The sequence below is a fragment of the Talpa europaea genome (genome assembly GCF_964194135.1).
Source record: "Talpa europaea genome assembly, chromosome: 4".
Lineage (NCBI taxonomy): Eukaryota > Metazoa > Chordata > Mammalia > Eulipotyphla > Talpidae > Talpa > Talpa europaea.
In genome coordinates, this window is record NC_140070.1 from 95,989,998 (window position 1) to 96,010,297 (window position 20,300).

The following is a 20,300-nucleotide window of genomic DNA, read 5'->3' on the forward strand; positions in this document are numbered from 1 at the left end:
ATTTTTTGACTGGATTATTTTCTTTGTTGTTGTTGAGTCTCATCAGCTCTTTGCAGATTTTTGTGATCAGTCCTTTATCATTAGTGTTGGGTGCAAAAATGTTCTCCCAGTTGGTGGGGTTTCTCTTTGTTTTTGTTATTGTCTCTTTTGCTGTGCAAAAGCTCTTTAATTTGATGTAGTCCCAGCTGTTTATCTTTGCCTTCACTATCACTGCTTTGGGTGATGTGTCTGTAAAGATGTCTTTGATGTGCAAATCACGTAGTGTTTCGCCTATATTTCCTTCTATATATTTTATGGTTTCAGGTCTTATGTCTAGTTCTTTAATCCATTTTGAGTTGATTTTTGTGTATGGTGTGAGGTGGTGGTCAAGCTTCATTCTTTTGCATGTAGCGACCCAGTTTTCCCAGCACCATTTATTGAACAAACTTTCTTTGCTCCAATGCATATTCTTTGCTCCTTTGTCAAAGATTAGTTGACCATAAATCTGTGGGTTTATTTCTGGATTTTCTATTCGATTCCATTGGTCTGTATGTCTGTTGTTCCAATACCATGCAGTTTTGATGATTATGGCTTTGTAGTATAGTTTGAAGTCTGGGAGTCTGATGCCTCCATTCCCTTCTTTTTTTTTTCAGGAGAGCTTTGGCTATTCGGGGTTTTTTGTGATTCCATATGAATTTCATCAATAATTGTTCTATTTCTTTGAAGAATGACATTGAAATTTTGATTGGAATAGCATTGAATCTGTATATTGCTTTTGGAAGGATGGCCATTTTAATAATGTTTATTCTTCCAATCCATGAGCAGGGGATGTCTCTCCATTTCTTTGTGTCTTCTTCTATTTCTTTTAACAGTGTTTTATAGTTTTCTTTGTATAGGTCCTTTACCTCTTTTGTTAGATTTATTCCCAAATATTTGATTTTTTTTGTTTCAATAACAAAAGGGATGGTCTTTTTGATTTCTTCTTCTTCAGATTTATTGTTTGTGTATAGGAAGGCTACTGACTTTTGCGTGTTGATTTTGTATCCTGCCACTTTACTGAACTGATTGATGAGTTGAATTAGCTTTTCTGTGGAGTTTTTGGGGTTCTCTATGTATAATATCATATCGTCTGCAAATAGTGATAGTTTGACTTCTTCTTTTCCTATTTGGATTCCTTGGATGTCTTTCTCTTGTCTTATTGCCCTGGCTAGGACTTCCAGTATTATATTGAAAAGCAATGGTGAGAGTGGACATCCTTGTCTTGTTCCAGATCTTAATGGAATTGCTTTCAGCTTTTCACCATTGAGAATGATACTGGCTGTTGGCTTGTCATAGATGGCCTTTATGATGTTGAGGTATGTTCCTTGTATCCCAAGAATTTCAAGGGCTTTTATCATGAATGGGTGTTGCACTTTGTCGAAAGCTTTCTCAGCATCTATTGATATTATCATATGGTTTTTATATTTCTTTTTGTTGATGTGTTGGATAACGTTGATTGATTTTCGGATGTTAAACCATCCTTGTGCCCCTGGAATGAATCCAACTTGGTCGTGGTGAATTATCTTATGGATACATTGTTGGATTCTGATAGCTAAAATTTTATTGAGGATTTTTGCATCAGTGTTCATTAGGGAGATTGGCCTGTAGTTTTCCTTTTTTGTGTTGTCCTTGTTCGGTTTTGGTATTAGTGTAATGTTGGCTTCATAAAACGTGTTTGGTATTGTCCCTTCCTTCTCAATTTTTTGGAAGAGTTTGTGAAGGATAGGCACTAATTCGTCTCTGAATGTTTGGTAGAATTCATTTGTAAATCCATCAGGTCCTGGGCTTTTGTTTTTGGGGAGGTTTTTTATTACCAATTCAATTTCGCTAATTGTAATTGGTCTGTTTAGGTGTTCTATTTCTTCTTTATCTAGCTTTGGGTGGTTGTAGAGTTGTAGGAATTTGTCCATCTCCTCTAGATTGTTAAACTTGTTTCCATATAACTGTTCATAGTAGTTACTGATTATTCTTTTGATTTCTGCTGTGTCCGTTGTGATTTCTCCTCTTTCATTTGTGATCCTGTTTATTTGTGCTTTCTCCCTTTTTTCCTTTGTGAGCCTGGCTAGGGGTTTGTCTATTTTATTGATTTTTTCAAAGAACCAGCTCTTGGTTTCATTGATCTTTTGGATTGTTTTTTTAGTTTCAATTTCATTTATTTCTGCTTTGGTTTTTATTATTTCTTTTCTTCTACTGGTTTTGGGTTTTTTTTGTTGTTCTTTTTCTAGATCTTTGAGCTTCGAGATTAGGTTGTTTCTTTGCGTTCTTTCTTGTTTCTTGATGTGAGCTTCTATTGCTATATATTTTCCTCTTATTACTGCTTTTGCTGCATCCCATACATTTAGGATATTAGTGTCCTCCTTGTCGTTCAATTCAAAAAATTTTTTAATTTCTTCTTTGATCTCCTCATTAGTCCAATGGTCTTCCAGTAGTGTGGTTTTTAATCTCCATGAGGTAGGAAAGTTCCTTGCCTTCTTTTTATGGTTTATTTCTAGTTTGATGCCTTCATGGTCAGAAAAGATGGTTGATATGATTTCAATCTTGGTGTATCTGTTGATGTTTGTCTTGTGCCCCAGTATGTGATCGATCCTGGAGAATGATCCGTGTGCGCTTGAGAAAAATGTGTACTCTGTTTTTTTGGGGTTTAGTGTTCTATAGATGTCTGTTAAGCCCAATTGCTCTAGGTCTTTATTTAGAGCTTTGGTTTCTTTACTTATTTTTTGTCTTGTTGATCTATCCATTGTTGATAGTGGTGTGTTGAAGTCTCCCACTACGTATGTGTTTTCTCTGATGTCTGTTTTCAGAGAGGACAACAGTTGTCTGATATATTTTGGTGCTCCTTCGTTTGGTGAGTATATGTTAATGAGTGTTATTTCTTCTTGAAGTATTGTCCCCTTGATCATAATGTAGTGACCATTGGGGTCTCTTTTTATCTTTTTGAGTTTGAAATCTGTTTTATCTGATATAAGTATAGCTGTTCCTGCTTTCTTTTTTGGTCCATTTGCTTGTAGGATTGTTTTCCATCCTTTAACTTTGAGCCTATTTTTATCTTTTGTAGCTAAATGTGTTTCCTGGAGACAGCAAAAGGTTGGGTTTTGTTTCTTAATCCAGGCTGCAACTCTGTGTCTTTTTATTGAAGAGTTTAGTCCATTTACATTTAGAGTTAATATTGATATGTTAACATCTGTATTTGCCATTGTGTTTGTCTTTCCTTTGATTTTATTTATTTATTCTTTTAATAACTTTTTTTTTTTTTTTGGCCTTCTTTCATTGTTATTCGTCGCTCTGAGGTTCTGGCTTTAGGACTCCTTGTAGTATTTTTTGGAGTGGGGGTTTAGTTGCAATGAAATTCCGGAGTTTCTGTTTGTCTGGGAAGGTCCATATTCTTTCTTCAAAGAGGAAGGAGAGCTTTGCGGGATAGAGTATTCTTGGTTGGCATCTGTTTTCTTGGAGTCTGTTGACTATGTCCCTCCACTCTCTCCTTGCCCGTAGTGTTTCTTCGGAGAAGTCTGATGTCAGCCTGATTGGTTTTCCTTTGAATGTTATCTGTTTCTTCCCTCTTGCCAGCTTCATTATTTTTTCCTTGTCCTGGATTCTTGGGAGCTTTACTATTATGTGTCTTGCTGTATTTTTCCTTTCATCGTGGAAGTTTGGTGTTCTTCTTGCTTCTTGTATATCAATTTTCAGCTCCTTCTTCACATTTGGGAAGTTCTCTTCAATTATCTCTTTGAATATTTTCTCTGTTCCTACATCTCTCTCCTCTCCTTCTGGTATTCCTATAACTCTTATATTTCCTTTCCTCATGGAGTCAGATAGTTCCCGAAGTCTTTCTTCGTTCTTTTTCCTTCGTACTTCTCTTTCCTTTTCTGTTTTGGTTCTTTTTATTTCTGTGTCTTCAAGATTACTTATTTGTTCTTCCATTTCATCTATTCTGCTTTCATTGCTTTTCCCAGAATTCTTTAGTTCTTTCATTAATTCTTTGATCTCCTGCATTTCTTTTACTTCCCTCTTTAGGGACTCAATTTCTTTCTTCTGACCATTGTTTTCCCTCTCTAGGGACTCAATTGCATTCTTCTGATTGTTGATTATTTTTCCCTTATCATTGTTTTCCTTTATGACTTCTGTCAGTTTTTTAATCACGGCAATTTTAAATTCTCTTTCTGGAAGGCTCAGAAATTCTTCCAAGTTATTGTCGTTGCAATCTGGGGGCTGGCTTTCTTTTTGTGGTGTGCTTTTTCTCTGGAGAGTTGCTAGGTTGCGTGTGGTTCTTCTCCTCCCTACTGTCTGTTTTCTAATTTGCCGTATGCGTTGGGACACTGTGTTGTTGGGACTGGCCGGCATCTTGGGTGGGCTTCTCTGTTCCCCTCTGGTTCTTCCAGGAGTCATCTGTCAGTTTCAAGCAGCCTTTACTGGAGAAAGGTCCCTGTTTTAAAATGCCGATGTGGGGACACACTCCCCTGTGCGCCTGGTCTGCCCCGGCGGTGGGTTCCTGCTCCCCTCTGGGCTTGGACTGCAGGCCAGAGGGGGTCTGGCGTGGGCGAACTTCCCCCGCTCACCTCTGGCTCCTGAGGAAGCCTTCTGCAGGTAGTCTTTACTGAAGAAATGTCCCTGTTCTAAAATGGTGATGTGGGACACACTCCCTGCGCTTCTGGTCTCAGGCACACTCTTCTGCGCGCCTGGTCTGCCCCGGCTGTGGGTGCTCGCTCTCCCTGTGGGCTCAGACTACTTGTTCGGAAGGGGCCCGGTGTGGGCTAACTCCCCAGCTGGCCACTAGCTCCTTCAGTAGCCTGTGCTGGGGTCAAGACGCTAGGTGGCGCCAGAGATCTCTCCTAGAGCCCTTGGGGAGCTGATTTTCCACCCCGTGGGACAGGGAGCAGAGCGGGGATGGTAGGGTACACCTCAACGGCTTTGGGGTGCTGTGTCTGCCTTGTGCCCCACCGTCGTGGGGAACCCACGCCCCTAATTTCGTGCCCCGGGTCTCAGTTCCAAAGCCCTCAGTTCCAGGACGCGGGCTGTAGCCCAGATCAGTGGCGCGGGAATGGCGCCTTTTGAATCCCGCTCCCCTGCCTGGGCGCCTGGTTCCTGCTCACTCAGGGAGGGCCTCCTCCCGGGTCTCAGTTCCAAAGCCCTCAGTTCCAGGACGCAGGCTGTAGCCCAGATCAGTGGCGCGGGAATGGCGCCTTTTGAATCCCGCTCCCCTGCCTGGGCATCTTGTTCCTGCTCACTCAGGGAGGGCCTCTGCCGTCTCCCCGCAAGCCTAGGTCGCAGTCGCGGGGATCTGGGCAGCTGCAATCCGAGCGCCGCTTTCGCGCAAGCTTACCGGGCGGCTGGGGCTGTGTGCTGGTGCTCGTCTCCTCCTGGGGGCAGGGCTCTCTTTAATGGCGCCTGGAGCTCACCTCCGCTGCGGATCCTCTTAATTTTTTTTAAAGATTTATTTTATTTATACAAGAACCGGGGTACAGGCCAGATGCGCGGGAGGGTGAGAGGATTCACCAGAGACAGAGTGGGGAACAGAACAGGCAGACTAATGAAATACACTGCTGAGGGGAGCAACAGGCGAGACAGGAGAGATCTGCCGCGCCATGTGGGCCCCTCGCCAGCAGGCCAGGATCGAACCCGCGCTGCAGAGGCCGCGGACAGCTTCACAGTGCGGCGCTCAACCGCCTGCGCCATCAGGGAGGCCCGTTTTTATTTTGAAAGCAAACTAACTGACAACTAAAATATGGTAAATAAAGTCAGCGAATGCAGTTGTGCAGTTGTGAGGTTCATCGGTGAAGAAATGAAAACAAACCTTCGGCCAGTTAAGTTATTTTGTTTCACTTTGAGTTCTTTTAAAAACGTTTGGTCCTCTTTTATTTTCAGCACTTTTCTCTTTTTGTGGCAAAAGTGCCTTCCGGTCAACTAATTATGCAGCGAAATGATCCGACAGGTTGCACAACATCCAGTTGGTCACTCCGTCGCACACTGAGAGACAGGGTGGATATTAAGTTACAAGCAGAACACAAAAGTAGCCAGGGAGGGAGCAAAGTCTGATTCACTCTCAAGAAAAGTAACCTTCTGGATGTTTAAGGCAAGGCAGAAAGTTTCATGTTCTTTCTAATGAACAAACATGACTTTTATAATCTGAAAAAATTAAGGTCATTTGTTTCAAGAAAAAATTAAATGACCATAGTTTACCTGATTGACTACTTTCTTACAATTTTTTTTTCTCATTTCTTCTCTGCTTCCCACTGATTCAGATGTGTCTGACACAGGTAATGTTCAGTCACCCTTCCCAGGGTTCTAGAATGTTTTCTTAGCCAAGGGCCTGTCTGTTCCAGCTCTGCTCCATGCACACACACCCTTGCAGGTTGGGCAGGTTCCATGAGGGGATGGGGAGTAAGAGGCCCAGAGGCAGGAGTACTCCAGGCCACTGTGCCTCTTTCAGGTTATTGCCTGGACAGCCCCCACTGATTAGTCCAGTGAATGCTTGTTGAATTGACCCTAGGGGGAACTCTGAAGAGCAGTATTCACTACAGAGCTGGATCCACTCCCTGAAATGCTTGCTTTGGGCAGGCCCCAGCCTGTGTGTAGAGGGTGTGCAGCCATCCCCACCTGTGGCCCTGAGCCTTCATCCAGCTATGACGCAGGCACATTGGCTATTTTATACCATCCTTGCTCATTTTGTTTTAGAAAGATATTTTTTATTGAAGTAACATTGCATTCTGACATTAAATAAGTTTCAGGTATACATCATTAAAAATCAACATGTGCATACAGTACCTTAAGTTCACCACTATAAGTCTACCTGCCATCCTTTTGAAGGATTGCATTTTTTTAATCTTTCCTATACTTTATATCTCATCTTAACTTACTTCCTTTGATTATTTTCAGAACATGTTTAGACTTCTGAAACTCTTCATAGATCCCAGGATCTTTAAGTTCAAATCTCATTGAAATTACATTGAGAGATACAGACTCAAACTTTTACAAGCGAATATTTCCCATCCTCTAAGTTTTAAGGTGGATTTGAGGGCCCCACACCATCTCTGCTCTAAAGGAAGTGCCACTGGAATAAACTAGAAACAATGGGAAACTTGGCTAAAGAGATAACCAGTTACCCAAATTATTCTGAGCACTCCTGCCTGTGTTGCTTTTGCTTGCCTTCCTGCTCCATGAGGAGTGGATATGGTAACCCCCTCCCGGACAGCACATGTGGCTGCAGGCACCTTTTTTCAAAGCAAACTTTCATTGATGAATCTATTAGGTGCAAAACACCATTTTAATAAGGTGGAGATGATGTCATCCTGGTCCCCAGCACTTGGGCCATCTGGGCTATTTTGTATTATCTCTAAGCCTTCTCACCATGCTATTGTGTCATCACAGATTTGGGCATTTTCCGGAGGGCAGCTATGGTGTTCTACACGGACTGCATCCAGCAGTGTAGCCGGCCTCTGTACATGGTATGTGTAATTCCTTGGGCTTCTCCTGGAGGAGAGAGGAAGAGTAGGAGGGGCAGGTTTGGGAGTCACTCAGACTCCCCAAATCCAGAGGACTAGATGGCCCAGGGGGGCTGAGGCCTAGTTAGTGGAGAAAGAAGCATGTTGCTTACTCTTCTTCCCACCCTGCTGCTCCACATCTTTGCTAGCATTTGGCATTGTCAATATCTTAGATTTTGGCCATTCTGGTAGTGAATTAATTTTTTAAATACAGATATTTGCTCCAAATTGTATGGATCACTCACACAGACACAGAAAATCGCGGTTTTTAAATGGCCATGCAGAGTAAGTTGTTGCCAGATAGCACCTGAAAGTTTTAAGTAGTATGCAAAGCATCGGGAATAAATTGCAAATACATCTCTATCAGAGTAATTGTCATTTGAGTTGGAACCTTCCTCTATTTCCTCCCTTACCAATGACTTTAATATTAAGATCTTCTGTTTAAAGAACCAGAGCCTCTTTGGAACAAGAGTGATGGAAAGAAAACCGGCTCTTTACAAGTGAGTCCTCAGAGTTGCCTTAGAGCCCAGCAAATAACACAGCCCAGAGAAACAGTCCTTGACTACATAGCACAGTGGCAGAATTCAAAGCACACACGATCAATCTCCCCCATTTAGAAGTGGATCCTGCACCACCCTGTCCCCTAAACCTCAGGGAGAAACAGCAGAAGTCCTTGACTTCCTACATTTTTTTATTACAGGAATGTGGTCACATCAGTTTGTAGCAAGAGGCCTTGCCAGTTAGTCCTCAAGCAGGACTAGTGTCTCACCATAGCCACAGTTTACTTTCGAAGATAGAAACCTTTTTTCTCATCAAGTAAATTGTTTTGCCATAATCATTGCTTCCCCCTATGGTGGGCTAAAAGAATTGCCATGTGAGCAGACTCTGATGTGATGTTTTCTTTCCTCCTTTCCAGGACAGAATGGTGTTGCTCATTGTGGGGAATCTAGTTAACTGGTCCTTGTAAGTAGTCTGAGAAAACATGTTTTTTCTCTTTATTAATATTTGTGACATTGTGGTTTAACTTTCCTTGGCTGTCATTTTTATAAAGAAGTCTGAAATGAAGGAGAGCATAGGTCTATGCTTATCCTAGAGGTTTGAAAGAAAGATATTTTTCCTCTGCAAAGACTGCAATAGAAGCTCTTGTTTGCCAAATAGTGGCCTCTCTTAAAGCATTGATATACTGAGTTCATTGTTCATCAAGACAAACATCACACTTGTTATGTTTATGCAGGTAGATGATAGATACATAATAGATGATAGGTAGGCATGAAGATTATCCCAGTAGTTGCAAAAAAAGCAAAAGTTTAGACTCATTTGTAGAACTTTCCACAAAGGCAACCTAGAGGGCATTTCTCTTTTTCACTAAGAGTCTGTGTCCTTTTCTATTTCTTTTTCTCTCTCGGTCTCATTCTTCCTACTCCACTTACATCATTCTACTTTCTCTTTGCCCCCTTCCTTATATCTTGGTCTTTTTTCTTCATACAAACTCAAAAGTGAACAGTTCCACAAATATGTAATTTTGCTAGCTGTGGCTACTACAAGCAACATAGTGTTAACCTAAGAATGTAAATGAATTTATGTTTTTGTTTTGTTTTGTTTTTTAAAGATTTTTTGTTTATTTATACAAGCACTGGGTACAGTCAGAGGCACGGGATGGTGAGAGAATTCACTAGAGCCAGAGCATAGAGTAGAACAGGCAGAGTGATGAAGTACACTGCTGAGGGGAGCAGCGGGCGGCAGGAGAGGTCTGCGCGCCACGTGGGACCCTCCTCCGAGCCGGGAAGCAGCCGGGGATCGAACCGGTGCTGCAGAGGCTGCGGGCAGCTTCGCAACCCAGCACTCAACTGCTGCGCCACCGGGGAGTCCCTGAATATATGTTTTACTGATACCACATAAATAAGTAAGCTAGTAAGATTCTTTCTGAAATGCATTACCTAATTAGGCAAAATTTTCAAAGGTTATCTGCAAAAGAAGATTAACAGAAGGAAGAAGGAGCAGAGGTATATAGTAACTATACCAGCATTACCCAATAGAACTTTCTGGAACGATGTAATTATTCTACTCTACACTATCCTATACAGTAATTATTATCCACATGTGATTATTTAGCACTTGAACTCACTGTAGCTTAAGTGAAAATGGAACTGAGGGGCCTCCCTGGTGGCGCAGCCGTTTAGCGCTGGGTTGCAAAGCTGCCCGCAGCCTCTGCAGCGCTGGTTCGATCCCCGGCTGCTCCCAGGCCACCGGAGGAGGGTCCCACATGGCGCGCAGACCTCCCCTGCCACCCGCTGCTTCCCTCAGCAGTGTACTTCGGTCCCTCTGCCTGCTCTGCTCCCCGCTCTGGCTCTGGTGAATTCTCTCACCCTCCCACCCTTCTGACTGTACCCAGTGCTTGCATAAATAAATAAATAAATAAATCTTAAAAAAAAAAAAGAAAAAGAAAATGAAACTGAATTTTCAGTTTTATTTAATTTTAAATTTAAATGGACATATATAACTACCATCTTGCATAGTGCAAGTTAGCCTAACCAGATAAGACAACAAGGCACTGGTCAAAAATTAGAAACAAATTAGTAAATCAGAATGGAGAGAACAGAAATCCAATTATGCACATGTGTGTTATTTAAAAAAAAAAAGTGTTTCAAAATGAGGAGATGATAAGGAAGGGTCACATTGTAGAGAGTTTTATTATAACTGAACAGAAATTTGGAAAGACATTAAAGCTAAACTCCAACCAAAACAAACTTCAGTATTAATTTAAAAGTCATAAACAGCTAGCAAAAAAATTATGTGTGTCAAGCCAATTATTGCAGTAATTCTGCAACTAGCAATCTATTCTAATGACTTGATCTTAAATACTAAAAGAAAAAAGCACAATACTTCTTAAGGGATGCATTTGTTTTTGCAGTGTTCTTTATCCTAGTGCACAACCGAGGGGTGACCAAAAACCATTCATTTCAACCAAAAAGGAAAGATGATTATTTATGGCACATCCACCTAGAGGAACCTTATAATTATTAAAAATGAATGTTCTGAAGGAGATGGAATAAATTTAAACTCACATTAAAATGTTACTGTTTAATTCCCTTCCCTCCAAAATGGAGGTAGAATGGTGAAAAAGCCAATAATGTTATATATCTACCCTCATGGCTACAAACTAATTCCTCCCCATATTCTCAGTGCCCTCTTTGGACTGATATATCGACCCAGAGACTTTGCCTCCTACATGCTGGGCATCTTCATCTGTAACCTGCTGCTCTACCTGGCCTTTTACATCATCATGAAGGTAAGAGTGGTAGCTTGGAGCCAAGCTGCGCCCCAAGTTTCCACAGGGGTGCAGCTTGGCAGTATCTGCTTCTCACCCACAGCTCCGCAGCTCTGAGAAGGTCCTGCCCATCCCGCTCTTCTGCATTGTGGCCACGGCTGTGGTATGGGCTGCTGCCCTGTATTTTTTCTTCCAGAATCCCAGCAGCTGGGAGGTAAGAGGACAGTTTTCTTTTCCAAGAAGTTATTCTTTCTTCACCTTCCCTTTTTGACCTCCCTCCCTCCCTTTCTTTGTGGGTTTGTTGATAAAGAAAGAGAGCACACCCAGGCCCCTCGCAAAACACATGAAACACACACAACCAGGCACCAGGGAACCTGACATAAGCAGAATCACAGATAAGGCTGACAACGGTAAACAATTCCAGCAGACCCCCTCCGGCAGAAGAGACCCCCTCACATACACCAAAAATTCCATCAGTAGCGTAACCCTATAAAGACCCTCAATCCCATTTTGGGGCGTGACTCCTGGCCTACAGAAAGTCCTCACCTCACAGATTTTCAATAAAGCCTGCTTTTGTCTTGGCCTTCTCTCTTTTCTAAGTTGCTGTTTATCATTTTTATATTCTCTAATATCAAAGCTTTCCCTAAAAGGCATGGCTTTTAAGGAACACACAAATGCTCAAGAAATGTTTTCACTGTCAGGGTACACTTGGTAGATGTGCAGGCCCTACAGATGCTGCAGATCGGATCTTCATTATGTGTTATACGGTGATCTTTCTCCCAATGGATGTTTAATGTGTACAAAAACCCCAAGCAGTGTAACTTCTCCACCTTTCTCATGGTAACTATCACCCATAAACAAATACCCAAGTGCAGGTAGGTATATAAATCCATTGTATGGATAGGAAAGCCGAGACCTAGGAAATGAGTGATACGTCCAAGCACAGAGAAGGGAGGAAGGCTCAGCACTCCACCATCAATGCAATCAATTTTACAGTATTTTTAATCACCCCAGAAAGAACCCCTGCACCTGTTAGCAGTCACTCCCCATTTCTCCCTAACTTCTTGACCCTAGGCAACCAAAATCTCTTTTGTTGCTATAGCTCTGCCTATTCTGAACTGTTCATACAAATAAGTCTGGCTTCTTTCACCAAAGCACTTCTTAGGTTCACCCACGTTGCAGCATGTATCAGTGCTTCATGCCTTTTTATGACTGAATAATACTCCATTGTGTGGACACACTGTATTTTACCTGCCCACTCATCATGATGGGCTTTTGGGTTCTTTCCACTTGTGACTCTTTTTTTTTTTTTTTTAAGATTTATTTATTTATTTATTTATACAAGCGCTAGGTACAGTCAGAAGCGTGGGAGGGTAAGAGAATTCACCAGAGCCAGAGCAGGGAACAGAACAGGCAGACTGACAAAATACACTGCTGAGGGGAGCAGCGGGTGCAGCAGGAGAGGTCTGCGCACCATGTGGGACCCTCGCCAGCATCCGGGAATAGAACCGGCGCTGCAGAGGCTGCGGGCAGCTTCGCAGCTCAGCGCTCAACCGCTGTGCCACCAGGGAGGCCCACCACTTGTGACTCTTATGGATGCTGCTGCTGTGAACTTTTGTTTACAAGTTTTTTGTAGATGTACGTTATTGTGGAAGCTAACTTTTTGAGCCAGGCAGGTAACGTCACACATCTCTTAATGACTTTTTTTTTTAAGATTTATTTATTTATGCACACAAGAACTGAGGTAAAGGCCAGAGATGCGGGGGGTAAGAGGATTCACCAGAGACAGAGTGGGGAACAGAACGGGCAGATTGACTGAAACACTGCTGAGGGGAGCAGCGGGTGAAACAGGAGAGGTCTGCTATGCCATGTGGGTAGCTCCCTGGCAGGGGATCGAACTTGTGCTGCAGTGGCTGTGGATATCTTCACAGGTTGCGTCTTAACCTCTTGCACCACCTTAATGACATTTTGGTAGATGGCAGCTCTCATATGCTAGAGTTATCCCAAAAGGCTTCATACAGTATATCCTCAGCCTGCACCAGTCTGTCCTATCTGGGTGTGTGTAATTATACTCTGTGATATCTGTACAATGACCAAATCACCTAAGCACACATTTCTTAGAACATATCTTGGTCCTTATGAGATGCATGACTACTGTGGCATTTTTGTGGCTTTCTGGATGCTCAGCCCTCTAAACTGTGAGAACACTTGCTCACCTCCTGCCTCACCTTCCTCCAGGGAACCCCAGCCGAATCCCGGGAGAAGAACCGGGAGTGTGTCCTGCTCAATTTCTTTGATGACCATGACATCTGGCACTTCCTGTCTGCCACTGCCCTGTTTTTCTCATTCTTGGTAAGTTTATAGAAAATTTTTTATAATTTCTTCTCTCTTTATAGCCTGTACTCTCTTAATCCCCTTGTCCACTCTTGCTTACATCCCCTTTTGTACTCCTCTCCAATCTCCCTTTCCAATTTCTCATTGTAATCCAATGTACAAATACTTATTTCTCTTTTTCATTGTATTATTACGTTAGATTTTATTTCCTTTTCTTATTATTCCTCTAGAATAATATTAATAATTAACATTATTATTAATAAGAATATTAAGACTATTAATAAGAATGTTAATATTTTAATATTAATAATAATAATATTAATAAGAATAAGAATATTAATAATACTAGAATAATAAGAAAAGGAAATATATACATATATGGTATATATGGTTTATATGCATATATGGTATTAAACACATTTAATTATGTATTAAAACACATAATTAAAAAATGATTTCTTTGAGCTGCATAACATTTGCAATGAATTGGACCTTGCATGCCCAGAGTTCCCCCAATGCTATTTTTGACATTCATTAAATTTTCATAACATTGAGTTATTCCTTCTTGTGCTATACTCACAGTTCTTCTCCTCCTCCAGTATCATTGAATATTTTACAGTTCCTGACTCAGGATAGCAGTTAGGGCTCTGTTTCTTTCTAACCTGTCCCAAATCTCTCCTGCAGTTTCTTTTATTTTTTTCCCAAACACCTTCCCAGAAACCACGCACATTTTAGCAACCCCGGTTAATAACTCCTGGCATCCTTTCATATACTGATTTTCAGTTATCCAAATTAAATGTCCCTGGTGAGTGTACGTTGTTTCCATTCACAAGTAATAACACCATTACACTTCCTGAACTCTCAACAGTTGCCTCTGCAACTGTCCAAGCCATATAATGTCAGGTGTGGAGCAGGGCTTCCCTCTAGTGGTCTATTTGAGAAATTTAACCAATCTGTATTAACCGTTCCTTTAGGCTCTTATTTTTTGAAAGTCACCTTAAGGACCACAAAAGTGGAGCTAAGGGTTCCCTGTGGAAAGAGTGGTGGCAGAGGAAACTGAAAATGGGGGAGAAGGTTACCTTTATTATACACCAATAGTCTATGCAACCAAACTTCATTTCCTTTATGTCTTGAACCAAATGTCCCCTTCTAAGTAATGTCTTCCCCAGTCACCCTATCAAAATGTTTCATCACTCCCCACCCTTACCGCCCACATTTCCTCCATACTTTAGTGTTTATTCATATTACTACCTAACACTTTAGCCTTGTCACATAATACTATCTGACATAATATATCTTACCCGTGCATTTGCTTCATGTCAGATGCCTCTTTTTAATGTAGGCTCCATGAAAGAAGAGATTTTTTGTCTTTTTCATCCCAAGCATGTATATCTCCAGCATCTGGAGAGCATGTAAGAGACCCTTGATAAATATTTGAATAATTAGCTAATGAACTATTAATTAAAATGAGTGCTCGTACATCTATGGCATTGCAGAGAGCTATAGATGACATGAAAAGGAGTAAGGGCACTTGTGGTTTTCATTCTGTGTGAGTCTTAGAGAGACAATAAGGATTTATTGCGATTGTGCAATCCTCTCATTTCTCTGCTCCCCTCATTTCAGGTTTTGTTAACCCTGGATGATGACCTGGATGTGGCTCGGAGAGACCAGATACCTGTCTTCTGAGCCTCCAGCACAATATGGGAGAGGGAATGATCAATCTTGGTGCTGTTTCATGAAAAATCCAGTGACTGCAGCAAAGTTACCACTGCCAAATGTTCCATTCACTCTCTGTTCAGTCAACTGCACATACATTCACACAGGGAGAGAGGAGCCTGGGCAAGGTTCAAACCTGCAGGAAGTGAAGCAGAAGGGAAGCCATGGCTGTAGCTGGAGGCCAACCCTGAAGGGTGGAGGAGAACCCACCCTCTTTTGTTTGCAATGCTGAGTTAGGTATGGACAAAAGCTGCATCAAAATCAACTTGGTGTCTTGGGACCCCTCCACGCCCACCTGAGACTTGCCAGCAATGGTAGAATGAAATGATGCTCTTCTACCATAGTACAGAAAGGCCAGCAGCTCAGATTTCCCACCCAGAAACTCGGGCTGGTCCCTCTGCATTTCTGCAACATATGTTACTCTAGACATCCCAAAGGGCCAACTCACTTCTCCAAAGCCCTGAGATGGCATGGTACCTCAGGGTCTTATAGAGGGCTGGCCCAAAGTCATATCTAACTGGGATTAGAGACTTCTGTAGCACCAGCTAGTCACCTACTTAGAAGGAAAGCTGTATGTTTTGCCTAGGTTTCTGACCTACTAGGATTCTGGGTTGGGCTTTGTCACACACTCTGACTCTGGGACCAAGGCTTGGGTACTTAACCATTCCTCAGCATCTTCATCTCACTGCTGTGTGTTGACCTCATAACTCAGGATGGGCCTTCTTGGAAAGGCCCTGACATTCGACATTCCAGCTTCATGGTAGAAAGGGAAATGGAAAATGTCTTCTAGCAATAGGAACAAGAGAAATGTCTGAGAGCGCTAAGAGACTGGTGCTACAAGAAAATCGGGCTTACCCTTGGGCTTGGGCTTCTAGAACAGCTTCAGCAAAGGCAAAAGTGCCTCCAATTCAGACAGCCCAATTCTGTGCCCACATCACCTGTAGGGAAGAAATAAAAGCTCTAACCAGAGGCAGTGCTCTGGTGGGGGAGGGGAGGTCCTGTTTGACCAAAAGCCCCTTATCGGTCATTTTAGGCAGATCAGGGGCTCCAGACATAGCCCTAAAAGCAATGTTTCACTAAACACATTTTGTTCATCCTCTTTAGTTGCAGAGAGCACAACTGATTTAGGATTATCTCCCAGTTGCTCCTGATTCTCATTCTCTCCCCAGCAACATGTTGAAAAGCTCAGCATCTCAGCTCACTCTCACACTATCTGGCAGCTCTGGCCCTGAAAGTCCCCAGGTAACAATCTCCTTGTTACCTGGAGTTTGGTGAACTCAGAATGTGTACAGATGTGCTCACAATGATATATCTGTTCCTGGTCATTAATTAGTCAAATGGATTAGGCGTTCCTTTTTAAAACAAAAAATTTTATTCTTTCTCTAAAATATTTGCATAACATTCAAAAACATATTTTGGAAGTTTGAATAGCAAACTCTCCTTCATTTTAAAAACAATAAGATGCTTTCAATGAAATATTTTTTTTCCTAAAATGTTTCCAAATTTGAAATTGGTATTGTTATTCTTTAGTCCTTAAAAAATGCTTAACTTCCATAAGCCTCCTGTTAAGTGGTTCTGTTCATCTAACATCTAAAACACATTTCAAACCTGTTAAATTATGACTGACTTGATCCAATTTCATTAGATTTCATCTTTTATTTCAAATGGCTTCAAATCCAAAAGGAAATGTGAACAGCAATGTCTGTTTAAGTAGCTGTGTGAAGTGAATGAACTGTGGGATGTAGTGCCGGCTCCACAGCTTCTCTGGAAACTATGCCCAGGGAAATAGGGAGAAGCAGCTGCCAATGAAGGCCTGTGCTGCTGTGTTCTTGACTCTTTCTCACATTAACCTTGTGCTATAAACACACACTGTGGTCAATTGTGTGTCCTCTGCAACAGCACTAAAAATCCAGACAAGCCTGCTCTTATAAACACTGATTCTAAAAGCACTTGTTACTCATGCTTGCTACAGTGCGGATCTGGCGATTGGAGGATGCAAGGTCTGGGGGCTGTATCTAGGGGTAACAAGAGGACTGGGGGAGACAGTTTCAGAGTTTAACAGTCCCTCATGCATATGCATGTGACAATGCCTATGTGACTTTTGCCTATGCTCTTGGGCTACACTCTTTAAAAGAGAAGTGAAGGGTGACTCTGAAAACCGAGTTCAGCAAGAGGATAACTGGAGAAAAACACCACCAAGAGCCCCTTGGCAGCGCCAGCACAGAGTAATAGGAGCTGGTCAGCAGGAGCAGGACAGAGACGTGGCAGCCAGACAGGCAAAACCGTGCACTTAAAAAAATGACCTCTTCACACCTCTCACAAATGCTGCCCAGGCACCCCACCTGTTGATGCTGGATGTTTGAGGGATTAACCCGGGTTTTATTTTAGCAGCAGGAGAAGCTAGTGGATAAACCAGAGGCTATCTGGGGAAGGGACTTTCCATGACTGAAGGCTATCACAGAGTTAGCTTCCAGGGCAAAGAAAGTGGCAGCTGCCTTTTTTGTAGCATCAAGCACCCGCCCCATCCAGAATGTTCTGCGGGGTTGCCAAATTCATGTGTCAGTAAATCAAATACCCAAATTATTTTTCATTCTGGGAAATAGTCTTACTGTGTGAAACCTGGGCGGGGGTGGGGGGGTGGGAAACAAAGACAAATATTGTTCATAGAAAAAAACATACATAGGGTCTAAGAAAGATTCTTATGTCAGACTTTGGTCAAGTTCTGTCCACTTGCTTGCTGTGCGACCTTAGCCAAGTCACTGGAACTCTGATCCTCACTGGCCACTTCTACAGGACAGTACATAAGGGTGACCAAGGTAAGGCTTGAGTAAGGCTGAGCAGAATGCCAGAGCAGTCAGCCCAAATACCCAGTGCCCCCTTATCTCTTAAATTCCACGGGGAGGCAGGCAAGAGTCAATCTCTCCCCTGAGGTGGCATTGCTCTCCCCCAGGGCCTCTCCTCTAAAACTAGTACTATTTCAGTCCTTAGTGCCAGGAGGCCCTGAAGGCATGGGGAGGCCACTCCCCTTTCAGATTTACAGTCCAGGCTTATCAAACCTCCTGGCCTCGGGCCCCTCCTTACCCTTTATTGTTGCATTTCTGGTTCTTGATACTCTTATTCCAACTCAGATGAAAAACTGCTGCCAAAGCTGGGTCAAGTGGAAAGTCCAGCTGCATTGCTATCATATCTACCCTGGGAATCTCAAAGAAAACCTAGATTTTCTCCTCTCCAGTAGCTATGATTACCATGGTTCCAAGAATGCCATGTGCAAATGTTCCCCTCACCTTCCTCACACTCCCCACCCTTATCACCAAGCGCTCTGGGGGGAAAGTCTGGAGGTTCAGTCTCTATGAAAAAGGGCCTCAGGCTCGAAGACAGAACGGGTCCCTGAAAAGAGGAAACATAGGAAGGACACTGGTTTTTATTTTTTTTTTTTTTTTTTTTTTTTTTTTTTTTTTTTTTTTTTTTAATAAATTTTATTGTTATATTCCCCATACAATTGCAGCCCCCCATTCTGACCCCAATCCCTCCCCTCCCGCCCCCGCCCCCCTAAAAGTGTCTCTGGTTCATAGTTTTTTGTTGATTTTGATTTTCACTTTCTTATAGTTATTCATTTTCCTGGTCCATTATTTAAGTTTTCTAGATTCCTGCTATGAGTGAGACCATCCGGTATTTTTCTTTTTCTTTTTGGCTTATTTCGCTGAGCATGATCCCTTCCAGCGCCATCCATGTTGCAGCAAATTGCATGTGTTTATCTTTTTTGAATGCTGAGTAATATTCCATGGTATATATGTACCACATCTTCTTGATCCAGTCATCTATTTTTGGGCATTTGGGTTGTTTCCAAAGCTTAGCTATTGTAAACAGTGCTGCTATAAACATAGGGGTGCAGGTGTTCTTTGGAATTGATGTTTCTGTGTCCTTTGGGTACATACCTAGGAGTGGAATTGCTGGGTCATATGGAAGCTCTATGTTTAGTAGGTCCAGAAATCTCCACACAGCTTTCCACAGTGGTTGGACCAGTTTGCACTCCCACCAACAGTGCAGAAGAGTTCCTTTTTCTCCACACCCTCGCCAACATTTGTTGTTGCTAGTTTTTTTAATATGTGCCATTCTCACTGGTGTAAGATGGTATCTCATGGTAGTTTTGATTTGCATTTCCCTGATGACAAGTGATGTTGAACATTTTTTCATATGCCTGTTGGCCATTTGCATTTCCTCTTCAGAGAAGTTTCTTTTAAGCTCTTCTGCCCATTTTTTGACTGGATTATTTTCTTTGTTGTTGTTGAGTCTCATCAGCTCTTTGCAGATTTTTGTGATCAGTCCTTTATCATTAGTGTTGGGTGCAAAAATGTTCTCCCAGTTGGTGGGGTTTCTCTTTGTTTTTGTTATTGTCTCTTTTGCTGTGCAAAAGCTCTTTAATTTGATATAGTCCCAGCTGTTTATCTTTGCCTTCACTATCACTGCTTTGGGTGATGTGTCTGTAAAGATGTCTTTGATGTGCAAATCACGTAGTGTTTTGCCTATATTTCCTTCTATATATTTTATGGTTTCAGGTCTTATGTCTAGTTCTTTAATCCATTTTGAGTTGATTTTTGTGTATGGTGTGAGGTGGTGGTCAAGCTTCATTCTTTTGCATGTAGCGACCCAGTTTTCCCAGCACCATTTATTGAACAAACTTTCTTTGCTCCAATGCATAGTCTTTGCTCCTTTGTCAAAGATTAGTTGACCATAAATCTGTGGGTTTATTTCTGGATTTTCTATTCGATTCCATTGGTCTGTATGTCTGTTCTTGTTCCAATACCATGCAGTTTTGATGATTATGGCTTTGTAGTATAGTTTGAAGTCTGGGAGTCTGATGCCTCCATTCCCTTCTTTTTTTTTCAGGAGAGCTTTGGCTATTCGGGGTTTTTTGTGATTCCATATGAATTTCATCAATAATTGTTCTATTTCTTTGAAGAATGACATTGAAATTTTGATTGGAATAGCATTGAATCTGTATATTGCTTTTGGAAGGATGGCCATTTTAATAATGTTTATTCTTCCAATCCATGAGCAGGGGATGTCTCTCCATTTCTTTGTGTCTTCTTCTATTTCTTTTAACAGTGTTTTATAGTTTTCTTTGTATAGGTCCTTTACCTCTTTTGTTAGATTTATTCCCAAATATTTGATTTTTTTTGTTTCAATAACAAAAGGGATGGTCTTTTTGATTTCTTCTTCTTCAGATTTATTGTTTGTGTATAGGAAGGCTACTGACTTTTGCGTGTTGATTTTGTATCCTGCCACTTTACTGAACTGATTGATGAGTTGAATTAGCTTTTCTGTGGAGTTTTTGGGGTTCTCTATGTATAATATCATATCGTCTGCAAATAGTGATAGTTTGACTTCTTCTTTTCCTATTTGGATTCCTTGGATGTCTTTCTCTTGTCTTATTGCCCTGGCTAGGACTTCCAGTATTATATTGAAAAGCAATGGTGAGAGTGGACATC

At 41.8% G+C, this 20,300-nt stretch overlaps 1 protein-coding gene across 5 annotated transcripts in view; it reads left to right on the top strand.

Moving 5' to 3' along the window:
• The window catches only part of SIDT1 (SID1 transmembrane family member 1), a gene marked incomplete at its 5' end in the record, with an annotated part of 98,878 nt that extends 83,946 nt beyond the window's left edge, over window positions 1-14,932 (top strand). For 3 of the 5 annotated variants that reach the window (XM_084232040.1, XM_084232041.1, XM_084232042.1), the window contains 7 exons: window positions 6,255-6,269; window positions 7,381-7,457; window positions 8,410-8,456; window positions 10,677-10,782; window positions 10,865-10,975; window positions 13,000-13,113; window positions 14,719-14,932. In XM_084232040.1, the coding sequence (XP_084088166.1) occupies window positions 6,255-6,269; window positions 7,381-7,457; window positions 8,410-8,456; window positions 10,677-10,782; window positions 10,865-10,975; window positions 13,000-13,113; window positions 14,719-14,781 (533 nt within the window). In that variant the 3' untranslated portion in view covers window positions 14,782-14,932. Of the gene's footprint in view, window positions 1-6,254; window positions 6,270-7,350; window positions 7,458-8,409; window positions 8,457-10,676; window positions 10,783-10,864; window positions 10,976-12,999; window positions 13,114-14,718 lie in introns of all 5 variants that reach the window. The other 2 variants (XM_084232043.1, XM_084232039.1) reach the window with 2 other exon arrangements.
• Window positions 14,933-20,300: the final 5,368 nt, after the last annotated feature.